Consider the following 14804-nt stretch of genomic DNA (forward strand, 5'->3'; position numbering starts at 1 on the left):
AGGAAGGAAGGAAGGAAGGAAGGAAGGAAGGAAGGAAGGAAGGAAGGAAGGAAGGAAGGAAGGAAGGAAGGAAGGGGTGATGGGGCACCACCATTTGTTTACTGCAATGGCCACATGTTCTGATAGCTTTTACATCCAATAGCCCCTCACACTCATTCACTGCTGTGGTGATAAGTGTTAGCACAGTGTTTTCAGAAAATCTKCAATAACCAAGTTTCAAGTGCAGGGCAAACTTGATTTATGCTCCCTTAACTCTTCCCACATCCACTGTCTGATGGGTGCAAATGAGCATATGCATAAATGAGAGACCACAACTTAATCTGCTAATTTTGATGAAAGATAAATCTTTAGTCTTTGTTTCTCTGCATCTTGTGATTTGAAATTTTTTGTCTTTTGTGTTTTGACTTTGCTATTACAGTAACTTTCAACTCATTTGTGTGAACAGGAGTAATAGTTATGGCAGATAAACCTATAATTTTTTTGTGTTGCAGTAGTTACATACCTAAAAAAGACTGAATCACAGAATCACAGAATCATTTAGGTTGGAAAAGACCTCCAAGATTGTCAAGTCCAACCTTCGATCACCACCTTGTTAACTAGATCATAGCACTAAGTGCTACATCCTGGTAGCATCCTTTCTTGAACAGCACACTTACTTTACAGTCCTAAGTGAAGTATTTGCAGTGCTTTGGTTTAATAASAGAATGATGGTCATAATATTTTGCATTTTCCTAGCACCATTCAGTCTATTCAAGGATTTCCTCTTCTAACATCAAATCAATGAAGCCTTTATGTTATTGCCCCTTTTCTGGTTCCGCCTGATGTATTTTTCAGAGTAAGGGCCATTTTTATTTACTTTTTTTTTTTTTTAATCACTCCAGAGACAATACCAACATTGAAAAAATAATGGAAATATTTTATGAATGGGAAAACTGTACATTAGAATCTCTGTTTAAATAATCAGTGCAGAAGATATGCTATCAGACTACCCTTCCCCTTCTATACAGCAACAAAATCAGAACAAAATTGAATTATAGGGCTGGAAGAAGAGTCAGGAAGTCAGGATGATGCTGTGCAAGTACCRCATATTGTTCATCATTCCTTGCAATGTGGCTGGACATAAAATCTCATTGCCAAAAGGCAGGGCCAAGAAGAATGCACATTCCCAGGATAGGTCATGTTGGCATTCTCTGGCTCTGTGGCCAATGGCTGCAGGCACACTGTTACCATTGCAGGACATGCATCTGTCACAGGAGGGGGAGTGCCTACATTTTAGCTGTCAAACACGTACCTATGGCACTACCTGGCATTTGTAAAACCTCGGGGGAGGGGAAGGCACAGAGTTCAAAATTTCACCCTTATCACCGCAAATCAGGCTGATAGCTCTTACATAACTGTAAGGGTGCATTGAAAACAACTTGATAACTGTGTATTTATCCTGAGCTTTAACTCAGGATGAAGATCAATTCCATATTTCCTCTCAGCCTTCTCTCTGTGACACTAGATAATGCCTGTTCCTTCTCCACTAGCAAAGTGGAACCCAGAATCAGGCCAGCACTCCAGCTGAGACCTCATCTATACCCASTAAAACAAAATAGCTCTTTATTGTATCCTCACACAACACTGATATGAATACAGCCCACAGTGGCAGTTTCCATTTTTGCAACCACATTACCCACCCATTCATATTCCTGTATGATCCACCCAACTGCCAGATGCTTTTCTGCAGTGCTATAGCTAAATTATTCCCTGCTTGTACTCATGCATTTCATTTTCTCTCATTTGTCTGTGCTAAATTTCATCTTACTCATCTTCCACTGAGTTTTGATCTCACCCCTCAAAGCGTGCCCCACCTTGGACAGCCTTGGCAGCATAAAACTGGTGCCTTCTCTTTCATTCTCTTRAATGTTATGTTTGCCCCTCTCCAGTCCCACGGCTCCTTGCCTATCCACCTACAGACCTTCAGGTAAATGRAGGGCTGAGGAAGAGGAACACACCTCAAGTCTGACACAGGTTTAGCCCTACTGGCTCATACCCTTGACCAGACTCTAAACCCCCAAAGCACCCGAGGATGGATGGAAAAAGCCAAGCTGGGGGAGTCCATGGTGARCTTCCTGCACAGGTTGGAGCAAGTACAGCAAGCACTGGCAGGGAGTCCTTCATGGTCCAGCACATAATCTCATGTGTCCCAATCTGAAAGGGTCAAAGGCAGCTCTGGCTGGTTCCTTGAGATATCAGGATACAGTGGATGACAGGCTCTGAAGAGGCTCTTCCCACTTTCTCTCATTAYTACTAATTTTAGTGAACAAACAAAATGTTGACTCAAGATCTGTGTGGTGCCACTTGAAGCTGTACCCCCAAAAATGAAATGCTTGAAGAAGTTTATACTCACATCAGAGGCTCCCATGATTTAGGCTTAATGAAGATAGCAATAGGATAGAGTTGTGCAACTTGTAGTCGTTTGATAGCGTTTCCTGACACATCAAGTATACAGTGCTTGCCCTGTTGGAAACAGATGAGGATGCGTTTATTTTTGCAGACTTTGCTGCAGATCAGCCAAAAGAYAGGAAACAATCTATGATGCAGTGTCCTGGAATGGGGCCATTACTGGCACACCAGGGAAGGGGGAGCCCAGGGCATGTACTCTGCAATCTTTCCTTTGCTTTGGTGCCAGTATAAATACACACTAGTGATATGGGAACAAACTTGGGTTTTATTTTTCCCTGGGATGAAATTTGCAGGGGCAGGATGATTTTCTTACATGAAGAAAATAATTTCATGAAAGTAATACGATGTCCACATTCTTAGTGATTAATTCAGTTCTTATGTCAAAGACTCCCTGTGCCACCTGTAATCTTTCTGTTGTTCACTCTTTTGCCTCTGTGAAAGTGATTTAGTTTATCTACCTGTCTTACAGAGGGAAGAGTAGAAGACGTTTTGGGGAGTACTTGAGSCACTGTGTTGGAACCCTGAATCCAYGACACTACATGTACGCACAGAGAATGCCAAGGATGATGTCATTCAAAGTCAGAGACTCCATTCGTGGAGTCATTATAAAGCCTATAAATATTAGTAAACTGTTTTGCAGCAATTTTATATTTTTTGCAGAGAATCATGTCTGAGAYTTAATGTGGAATCAAAGCAGATCATGTTGCATTGGCAATAAACCTTCTGTCAACCTACCCTTTCTGCCACAAATCTCACAGACTGGACACTAGTTCCATATAAATTATCATTGTACTGCCCAGCTTCTATAAATTTGTGCTCTTGGATATCTTTTTCCATTTGTTCTCTTGAAATGACAAAATGATAATCTCTCCCATCCACTTCATAGTCACGCTTTGGCCGTGTGGTATCTGCATGAAACAAAAGACAGATCAAGAAGTCTGCAAAAACATTTAATGAAAAAAAATGCAGCCATGATTTGCTCAGTGGGCAATGCTGGGTCTGCTCTAAGGGAAGGCACTTCACATCTGAGACCAGATCTTTGGCTAGTCCATACTGTTTTCAATGGAGCTCTGACAATGAAGCTGTATTTTTATAGTAATATCTTCTGATTCTGTAGTAATACCTTCTACCTCAAATCAATACAGGCTAAAATATAATTAAGGTTTACCAATTCCATTTTTTTCAGCAGAATCACACACAAACTTCAGATATAAAATGCATTCCAGATTTTAAACTCAATGTCATTACGGTGATAAAATGAATTGTGATCTCAACAACGTAATTTAGCCTTATTTACAAGCCTGCTTCTATTCTCATCTCTAGTAGTTTTAAGTTAGTGCATTGTCAGAGACAACCATTTAAAATGAAGTAGAGCTGTAATCAGGACCCGAAATAAGCAGCAAACTCCAATGGTCCAAGATAAAAATACTCTGTTTAATTCAGGGTCCACCATAACTTTCTGATTCAACAATCTATATCTCACACAAATCACAGATTATTCCGTATTTTTACTGGTGGACATTGTGCAATTGAGCTGTAAATTTTGCCAGTATTTCAAACTTTCATCTTATTTAAGAAATCATAGATTAATTGATTACTAAACTGAGTTAGTGACTAGAAGGTTTTTTGTTTAAAAAAATCCTAGAGCTTTTATGACAACTCTTTTGAGATATTTTTTTCCCCCAGACCTTCATAATCTCTTTTTAAATTTATTTGTTCTTTTCCTCTTTCTGTCTGATGAAAAAATKACTTTTGAGAAACTCAGCTATGTATAGTTCATGGATGCTGCTTTCACAGAAATTTACTTAATGTGTGGATTCAAGGGATACAGTTCACTCAGCTGCACTAGGAGTAAAATCCTACTTACGTGGTACGCATGACCCAAACTTATCAGGGAATTCAGATATCAAATCATCGTTGATCCGATCTTTCATAGGACCCAGAATAATAACTGGCCTGGTGTAATTAACTGAAAAACAAAAAGAAAGGCACATTTTGATGCTCTTACTGGCAAAAATAAATGAATTTACCCAAATATGCACAAACCAGAGTTGTTGGCTTTATTGGAGTTAATCTAAAAAATCGACACCAATATTTTGTAGACTGATTRATGTACTGCACTAGTAAGCCCATGAGAACGTTTTGGGGAAAGTTCTGGGAATGTTAAGAAGTGTGGGCTTCCAAGGAATACCATAACTTTTTTTTTTCATATGAAAATAGACTGAATGTCAAAGAAAAAGAAGTCACCGGGAATTGGACTGGCACAGCAAGGTTTACTCTTTTGCTGGCCCTCAAACTCTGAAATTAAAAGCACAAGGAACATGGATAGAAAAGATGAAACTTACTTTCCTGTCTTGTGACAGGTTCATAAGAAAAGATGCAGTCTTCTTGGCCTCCTGATGAGAGAAGAAAGAGAAGAGATTAAAGCTGATGAGCAACATGTGCTTAAATTTGATAAAATGCTTCACACAGAGACAGACGAGGTTCCACACTTCTTTCTTGATAGGCCTCTCACCTGAACCATTCCAAAGTGCATCATAACTTCCAGGTATGGAGACAGTTTTTTTCTTCCCCACCCTCCCCTTACATGTGTTTCTATTTGATTTACTGAAATTGGGCTTTTTTATTGATAGGAGACAAGCCTTTATTTATGATTTGATAGAAGGCTGTTTACAATGATGGTGCAGCAATTTCAGATGCAGAGCTTTTTCTTTTCCTATTGTTAAGGCCCTAGCATGTAGCTGTAGAGTAAATCAACAGGCTACCTAGACAGAACAATTTTTATACATTTTGGTTGATTGTTCTTCAGCGCATAGCCTCCATAGTATAGTGCATTCACAGCCTAACATCTAGCTATGAGCTGTTTTCTGAGCCTTATCCTTTCCCTGAACACAAATCACAGACTCACAGAATGGCTGGGGCTGAAAGGGACTTTCAACTTCTGGAGAACATCTGGTCCCATCCGCCCTGCTAAAGCACCAAGAACATGTTGTACAGGATCATGTCTAGGCTGGTTTTGAGTATCCTCAGCAAAGGTCTCACAGCATCATATTTTATACATTTGTCCTCCCTCTGCCCTGTCAGGACAATGCTGTTTCCTCATGGTGACATTTAGGGGACTAAAGCAAAGAAATGTGCCATGAGAAACAAGTGGCATTATGTGGACCATGGCTGGGGTGCAGGTGTGGAATCCTGATGCATCACTGTGCTCCCAGCCAAGGGAGTGCAAGAGGAGAGGGAGGAGGATTCTTCACCTAAAGTATGAATAATTCCTGCTCATTTCTCTTTCTGGGTCACTGTCACATACTTGGTACCACATGAGGGCTCTGGCTCTGGCTGTTCTAAACACAGCTTAGCAAAATTTAAAATGATGATTTTATTTTTGCTCAGTTCTGGGTTTGTCTCTGAGAAGATCCACAGATGGGATTTTGCAATTAGTTTAGATATAACAGAAGAAAGAGTATTATGAGGCACRCCAGTGCTCTATAAAATAGACAGGGATCATTTCATCTGCTTGCATGCACATGAGCCTGTGTCATATTATTCTGGTTGGCTCCTGCCAAACCAAAATATACACATACAGGGGAAGAGTGCTGCCTTGCCTGATGGAAATACATGTAGGATTTAGAATGAGGTGCACCTCACCCAGAAGTAGCCTGACTTCTGACTGAGTCGCCCTTGAGGCTCCATTAACTATATTAACAAGCTTTGTGTTGGATGCAATGCCTAGCTCCCAACCAGGTAGAAAATGTTTTGTGGTTAAATCTTAATCTGACTCCCACCCCATGAATTCACTATGCTGGCAGATTTTTTTGTATTATATAGTATCTAGGCAGCAGTGTGTAAGAGAGCTCTTCTAGTAAAAATAATGTTGTAATTATTGAATGACAGAAACAGCAAATAAAAACTGTACTGATGTATTAGGAGAGAGTGAGAACTGACAGGGCCAACTTCAGCCTAGCAATGGTGCTGAAGAAGCAAAGGAGAGAACATAATTTTTAATAAGAGGAAGAGATTAGACAGCATTTGAGGACAAGGCCACATAACATGAAGCCTGTGGCCAAGGCATTTTCTTTTCTGTTTGCAAATGTTTGATATCGTAATCACTTATCTTTCGCTTTTTGCAAAGCTGGAAACCTAGAATTATTGTTACACTAGGTTTCAGACAGCAGATGTATTGTTTTCCCTTAAGTTCATCAATAAACTTTAGGTTTGATGTAAACTCAGGGGTGATGTAAAACTCAGGACGTCCCATTTCCCTGGAGATGAAAAAATCACTCTCCAGGCTGAGGAAGGATGCTCCTGCACTCTCTATCCCACAGGAACCAAGGCTATATTTTTCAACARCCTGTGAAAGTCAATATTGGGATGGGCAATGAAGCTATCACTTGCCAACTRGAGAGGGGCCTGTTTGTACAAATACAAACTTAAACTTGAACATATTTTCTTGATGGCAAACGGATCCATGGCAGAGGTTTCATTTCAGCTAATTTCAGAAAAGTGAGGCCTGAGTGCATGTCTAAGCTAGTCCCTAGACACATTTTGGAACCAATGGCAGCCTACAAATAGGCAAGGGCTTATTCTAAGGCATGAGTCATCTGATCTATTTTACATGTCTACTTTGTGAGGAGAGAAAAAGTCTGAAGGGTGAGTTTGTCCCATAACTCAGTTGTCCCATAACCACTTTAAACAGCAAGGTCAAATGCAGACATTGCAGTTAAACATCAGAATCTCATGGGAGTGACAGTGTCAATAGCAACTGAAAGAAAACAGACAAGAACTCTGAAACTGTTGTTCCTTTTTTTTCTTCCTGCAGACTAATACTTAGCTTTGGCACAGATTTATAACCAGCACTGACAAGCCAGCAGAGATTTTGATTTATTTTTTTGCCCAGTCTCTGGCAGACATGCCCCCATACTAAAGAGCTTTCATTACATCSACACACTCAGTCTGGTACGGGCTAGGGAGAAAAACAAGCCCATTTCACAGATATCTTGTGAAACTGCAGCCAGGTGGAAGGCGAAGAAAAAAATCTCAAGCCCAATCAAATTGTGCTGAAATTTTAACCATTGGAAAGGGTTGCAGTAAGTAGGGAGAAACTTGGAGGCTGAYGGTGATACACAGGAATATAGACTACCTGAGGTAAGGATCTTCAGCCCTCAGCTTCAGACTCAACATGGAGTGCGAGTGGGGGGGGGAAAGCTGCACCATTTCCACTGCTTTTCTTTTCTGGGAAAAGGACTCAGGAAGCTTACATTTCTAAATGAATAAAACCCTGCCACGTACTGTCCAGACAAAATCCTGTAGGACCTCAGAGACTATTTTGCATGTAAASTATACCAGATGGTACTCTTTAATGATCTCTACTTAGTCAGTACTGCATGGTTTTGAAGTAGTCCATAAAGTATTAAGTGTAATGAAGAGCTCTGGAGTCAATCAATAATCAGATTGCTGTAACCTTGTGATGGCTTTGAGGTATAAGACACAGCGTGAAATCCATCAGGACACAGGGGCTTATTTATCATTTGCCTAAGCCTCATCTACCACCCACATTAACAGCTTAATTAGCTCAGGTTAGCTGTATTGATCTGGAAAATCTTTGTGATATTTAACAGATAAAACAAARAAAAAGAAAAAAAAGAAAAAGACCTTTCCATAGGATTTTGGTATGTTCCCCTGTTCTTCAGTAAAATTCCATCAGGTCAAAAAGAGAAGAAAAGAAATAAAATAAAGAAACAGAAAAAAAAGAGGAAACTTTCCTAAATGTAATATACTTATGGATAAAATTATTGGAGAACTTTCACTGTCTCAGGACCACTCCCTGCTCCCCTTTGTTCTTGGTTTGCCTGTTGTTTTCTCATGCTGGGGARGAGAAGAATAACCTGGAGTTTGTTGTAACTCATAACCTCTATAAACTGGGCAGTGAGGTCCTGTACTGCCAGATAAATTTTATAAGGAGTACAAATTCAATCTTTTAAAAAGATTTTATAGGGTTTCAGATGGTAGTTCTGAAATGGATTTAGTGTGATGCCTCTGATTAGACAGCAGAGAGCCTGTGAAAGGCTCAAACCCAGTTTCACTGCAGACCTGGTGGATTTCAGGCATTTTCCATGTAACCCTTGCCAGAGCATGGAGGGCTTCCACAGGTCTGGTGTACCTGCACCCATCATGTGGGTAAYGGGGCAGGAGAGCTGCTGTGAGCTGCCAGGGGCAGCCACCATATAAACAAATACCCTCCCTCACCCAGCAACTCATGCAGTGGAAATGCACAGATTTTGGTATCCTATTAATATCTGTGAATGAAAAAATCTGAAATCTAAGTAGATGAATTTTAAAAAAGCAGTACTTGTGAAGACAGTGAAAAGGTACTTAACAATTTAAARAAAATCAAAGAGAATTTTTGGGTTTATTATAATTTTTGGAGTAATGGTTGTGGTTACCATCAATACACATGTGAAATTCCTGTAGATGAGCCAAATTAAAGTAATGTTCAAGCTCTTGTCTGAATTTTGTTGCTCAGCTGGATCTAAAATCAAAGAAGGCTTATTTTATTGTCACCATCCATTTAGGTTTTGGGCTAACATATGAATTATCTGAGTTGTATATGCAAGATCTTGAACAAGTCAATTTTTTGCTTTGTTTCTTCTGCACAGACTGCACTGGACAGTCAATATCCCAACCTCTGTTTGGTTCAAAATACCTTTGCTGGGCCCCTATTTATGTGAATAAATGTGATTTTCTGAAATATATTGATAGCTATGAAAGGCTGGAAATCCAGTATGACAAAAAATCATCAGTAGTTTGAGCATGAACTTATGACTCAAAAGTTGTCTTTGGACAAAGATCAATATAGCCGTGTGGGTATAAAATGAGACTTTGACATTTATGCCAATTTGAGTATACCTGAATAATAAAGTAAATTTGGGGACCAAAGCAAGTGTCCTTGTTAATCAGCAGTGTGTTGTAATAATCAGGAGAACTTTAACCTTATTCTGAATCTTCAAATCTCATTAGAAGACTCACTTGCTTATTTGCTGACAGAGGGTAAATTTTTTTTTTTCTAACACTTTTTCTTATTTTTAACTTTTAGTTATGTATTGCCTCCTTAGGTAATTGGTGCAATCACAGCCAGTTATGTAATTAGGCTAAACAGATGCGACAATGTGCATGTAATTCTGATGACAGCTGTAAAAACCTTTTCTGAACTAYGTGTAAGAGTGTCACAAAACATATGCAAGAAAGAGACTTGAAATTCATGCCCATTATGAAAGTCATGTCTCACAAAATAAAAACTGATGAGTCCATGGTAAAAAAATCTGTCCTTACAAGCTTGGTTTGAAAGAGAAATCAGAACATTTTAAGTTACAGAGCTCAAAATAAACTTTCAATCATAGTTTGATTAACTGGTCCAGGGATAAATCAAAATTGGCTTCATATGTCCTTATCACAAAAAGAACAACTTTCTGCTAGACCGGGACTTTATAAACCACTCTGCAAACTTGGCTTTGCCACTTAGAACAGGAACAAATAAACTAACATAGACTTCATAATATCAYGGTTGTGTGACTCAGCAGCAGCTGTGTCGCAACCCAGCTGATTTAAGATCAAACCAGCATTTCTTCCTGGCCCCAAAATACTATTCTTATTTATAAAGGGTTAGCTTCTGCTCTCAAACATGTGATTCCCCCTGTAATTAATGGACCTGAAGGTTATCTGCTGAGATAAAAGAATATCCCACTGTTGGCTCCAGCCCTATTGCTCATAACAAATCAAGTGTTCAGGGCACTGGCGGAAGAAATCTGGTTTGCTTTTAGCAACTTCTTGTTGCTTAGAAGTGGTCAAAGAATATTCTCTTGAGACCACATTGAGGACTTTGAATTATATTTTTGAAATAAAAAATATCTGACTTCTGTCAAAAAGCTGGTTTGTTAACCCTGGAGGCATAAGCAATACTTTAGRCAAATACTCCAATTTTTAAGTTTTAATTTTTAAGTTTTTCTAAAAAATAATGAACACATCAGAATATCTCCTAGAAAAAGGCTGGTTGATATGCAACCCCTCAATTCCTCACTGTCCAGGTCACAGCCTGGACATTTCTCAGAAGCCTTCAATATTGCTGGTTTGGAATGGTTCTAGGAATGATCAAGGTTTTGACACTATCTACTTTTCACTAAATGCTCATCATGAGAAGCAAAATTTAGAGAAAGGTGTTAAAACAATTGCCAGAGACCCACCAGAAAAAATGCAGAACACCTTACCCTGAACTCCAACTGGCCTGTTTTTACAGGGATGCATAAAAAGGTCTGCAGGAGAACACCCTGCACTTGCCAGTAATTTCTTACCCACACKCTTCTCCTTTGTGCTGGCCAAGGTGTGAATTGCTGATTTGATAGAATCATTTAGATTGGAAAAAACAAGTCCAACTCTGACAAGTCCCTGAGCACGGCTTTTAAATCCCTCTAGGGTGGTGGATTAACCACATCCCTGGGCAGCCTGTTCCAAGCCTCGATAACACTTTCAGTGGAGAAATTTTGTCTCCTCTCTAATCTAAATCTTCCCGGTGCGACTCGAGGCTATTTCCTCTTTTTGTTGCTTGTTACCTGGGAGACTAACCCCACCTCACCACAACCTCACTGCAACATCTGCTCCTCATCAGCATGTGCTCCAGACACTTCCCCAGCTCYGTTGCCCTTCTCTGGACTCACTCCAGCCCTTCAATKTCTTTCTGGTAGTGAGGAGCCCCAAACTGAATAAACAACTCAGGGTGTGGCCTCAGCAGTGCCGAGTACAGGGGAGCAATCACTGCCCTGGTCCTGCTGGCCACACCATTGCTGATCCAGGCCAGGATGCCACTGGCCTTCTTGGCCACCTGGGCACACCCTGGCTCATGTTCAGCTGCTGTTGACCAGCACTCCCAGGTCCTTTTCTGCCAGGCAGCTTTCCAGACACTCTGCCCCAACTTCCCACAATTCAGACTGGGGAAACAGAAGAGAAGGAGACACAGGGACAGGGTCGCAACCCCACGCAAACTCCCTGATTCTTCCAGCAGTTTTYTATTTGCTCCCCATGAACTTTCCAGTTTCACTTTTTTCTCCTCTCAGTATGCTCCATGCTGCCAGTGCACAGATTGAGGGYTAGATGACTTTGCGAATCAACACACAATGGTGTCCTTGTAAAATAACTTGTAGTGTTTCACCTTGAACACACAGACTCTCCTCARAGTGACACTACATCACACTGAAGAAAAACTCTGCATTGTGGCTGAGTTAATACAAACTTGGTTCTGTGGCAGTGGCTGATGCTGAGCTCCATTCCCAGCTCCCCAGATGCAAAAAGAATAGCAGAAATAGTAACCGCATGCTGTCTTGTTCTGCCAGGAATGTTCCCTGAGCACTCCTTACTTTTTTTTTTTTTCCTTTCATTAGGAATAAATAAATCAGGAGGCAGTGAGGAATACTTTAGGAAATCTTCTAGGACTATGTCTGGTCATTACTCTTCCCACATCAGAGATACTGATGTGCTTTTACAGTGTAGCATCCTTTCTCAACAGTCCCACAAAGTGAGAACTGTAGTGAAATAAGAACACTTCCTTTGACAAGCCTCATCTCTCTTATTTCCATCCCTCATAATTTGTTGACTTCACTCCCTGAGCACCTGCCCCTTACTCTCACCTGATTCTTCTTGGTTCCTGACACATAATTTTTCTAGAAGAGATTTGCTATGATGAGCTGTGCAATTGGATGTACTGTCAAACCAGCAGATCTCAGATCTCTTTGCCTGAAGATTCAAAGACCAGTCTGGGCTCAGGAGGTCTTYAAATCTCCACAGGAGAAATGCTGATGTACCATGGTAGTAACATGGTCAGGTTCATGTGCCACCCTGGACATCTGAAATTTCCAGTTGGGAAATAAAGTTGCTAATTCCTCAAGATCATGCCTTCAAAAGTTAGCGCACACCAATGAATCCTTGGCAAAWGAAATCAGGCCCTTTGGGCAGCAGGTTCTGTATTTTAAAGCCTCTTTCATTTGGCATAATCTAAGATGGGCTTCCTCTGCTTCCTAATGGCATAGCTAYCCTGAGGGCAGAGAAGGAATCCCTGCCAGCATCTTCTCCACCAGGCAGAAGTTGTTGACATACCAGTAACGTGTGGCGAAATCCAGCCATCAGGATGTAGACTGGACGCTGCTGGAGTGAGACCAGAGCTTGTCCAGACGGAAACCACTCTAAAAGAGAGTGACTGCCATGGGCAGTTGTTTCTTTAACACTACTTTGCCATCCAATTATCTATGTCCCAACTAACTTTCCCAAATAATTTCTATTACCTTTCTTGCTCCTCAAAACACACTTCATTTTAAGCTATTACACAGCCAACGAAGAACTGGCTATCTGGCCTGCCTTCTGATCAAATTTGGTAACAGGCTTTTGTGGATTTAACCCAAATGTTTGGCTGCAACTGCACAACCTGATTAAGTCTGTTGTTTGTTACAGTTCATCAGCCTGGATTCTCCTTTGATACAGATTTGGATGAGATTTGACTTGTGCAAACTTTKGAAAATTTAACTGATTCATTCCCCATTGTGAAGTCAGTCGGGGGAAAAAAGCATCTTGTATTTCAAGCATAAAATCCTCCTCTCYTCCCAGATGGAAGGCACATTGAAAATAAAACAGTTCAGAACTGGATCTGGGTAATTCAGGAGCGCCTACTGTTTTCTTGTGACTCTGGCAATTGCTTTCCCAAGGAAATCTTTTCAATACAAGAGAATACGAACTAATTTACCATTTTTGAATAGGATAAGGTTAGCTGTTTAGCTGAAACAAACCAGTGTTTATCAACAGAACTCCACTGCTGTGCGTTATATCAGGACTAATAAACATGAGCTATGATACCATTGATTACCTGGTGTATGTGGGTGCTTAGCACAAGTGCTGAGTGACTGGTGCAAAACTTGGCTTGTTAAGCAAATGGCTTGAATAAATGAAACAACTGGGTGATCTAGCAAGCCCTCTGTCATTGTAGTTATCTTGTATTACATTTCTAGTMATTTACTTAATGTCTTGGGTTTTTCTTTTCTGTTTTTCAGAATTAAAAAAAAAACAAGTGATATTGGTTAAATTTACGGGCATTACTAAGAACTACCAGAACATACAATCTGCCTCTTGGTTATATGATCACATGGAGTCTGTAAATCCAACCAAAACAGGTTGCAGGGTTGGGACCTCCACCTATACTGTATCAGTAACATTCAGTGGCAATGCCTAAGCAGTGAAGGTCTAGCTTACCTYTTTTTTTAAGACTGCAATATGAATTAGGAAACCTGTATTGTCAAAACTAAGGGCTCAACAAAATTTCTGTGACTATTTCTTAGCCCTCCATACAGGCATGCAGAAATGCAAGTAAAAACGGTGACCTTGTAAAAAGGATGCCTCTTGCAGATTTGACTATGGCTGTGCAGTAACTTTACTCTTAAAAGATCATCAAGAAATTTCCCCCTGCCCCCACTGAAATAAAATTTTGTCACTAAACCAAATAATCCTGACTTGCACRGGCTATCCAAAGCTTAGTTTTACCACCCTAATACATCACAACCTTTCTCCCTTCTCTTATAAAGTTTGCCAGTTTTCTTTTATAGCTTTGTACTCAAGACATGGTTATAAATTTGAATTCCAAGCCATTTGCTCCAACGATCTTATTAACATTAACAAAAGAGTAGCAAGGAGAGAAACAAAATAAAAGAAACAAACAGAACAAGCAATGCAAAATAAAAGGACTCTAATGAAAGCAGTAACTTACTGTAGCTACTTTCACTATCGCTGGCATTAGAAGAAACATGTTCTGCAAGAACAGTACAGCAAATTAAAGAACATAACCAAGCACCACAGAGCTGCAGAAACTTAAAAGAACTGCCACAGTCATGCAAAGGTAGTTATGCAGAGCAGAAATAAAAACTGTGCAGTGACATCACCTGAAAATGCTCAGATATTTTACAGGGGTAAAATGAAAGCTTTCTCTCTTSTGGCGTTTCAGACAGAGACTGTATGTATTAGTGATTTGTGCCATGGCAAAACTATGTCTTTTTGTGACAGACAGTAAATGACATCTGAGATAACTTCATTTCAATGTATATTATGGTCAACTTGAACCTCACTTGATGTCTTGAGCAAGTTCTTGAAATCCAAGTGTCTGTTCATATTCTGCACTATCAGAGATGTGCATTATCAATGCACTGGAACTATTCCTGATAAATGCCTAACCTGTATCCATCTTTAATCAGTGTGGACTATGTCAAAGGGTTAACAGATTAATATGAAAGTAATTTTGATATCAAATATTGTATCTATTCTATCCCATCCAGAAG

The 14804-nt window shown here is 40.0% G+C and overlaps 1 protein-coding gene across 5 annotated transcripts in view; it reads right to left on the minus strand.

Moving 5' to 3' along the window:
- The window catches only part of DLG2 (discs large MAGUK scaffold protein 2), a 307910-nt gene that overhangs the window by 5293 nt on the left and 287813 nt on the right, over nt 1–14804 (minus strand). For all 5 annotated transcript variants that reach the window (XM_057364043.1, XM_057364044.1, XM_057364042.1 and 2 more), the window contains 4 exons: nt 4794–4844; nt 4316–4417; nt 3184–3356; nt 2393–2502 (listed from right to left, as the gene is read on the minus strand). In XM_057364043.1, the coding sequence (XP_057220026.1) occupies nt 2393–2502; nt 3184–3356; nt 4316–4417; nt 4794–4844 (436 nt within the window). The remainder of the gene's footprint in view (nt 1–2392; nt 2503–3183; nt 3357–4315; nt 4418–4793; nt 4845–14804) is intronic.

The sequence above is a fragment of the Malurus melanocephalus genome, unplaced genomic scaffold, assembly GCF_030028575.1.
Source record: "Malurus melanocephalus ecotype Western Australia unplaced genomic scaffold, MMel_1.1 scaffold_34, whole genome shotgun sequence".
Classification (NCBI taxonomy): Eukaryota; Metazoa; Chordata; class Aves; order Passeriformes; family Maluridae; genus Malurus; species Malurus melanocephalus.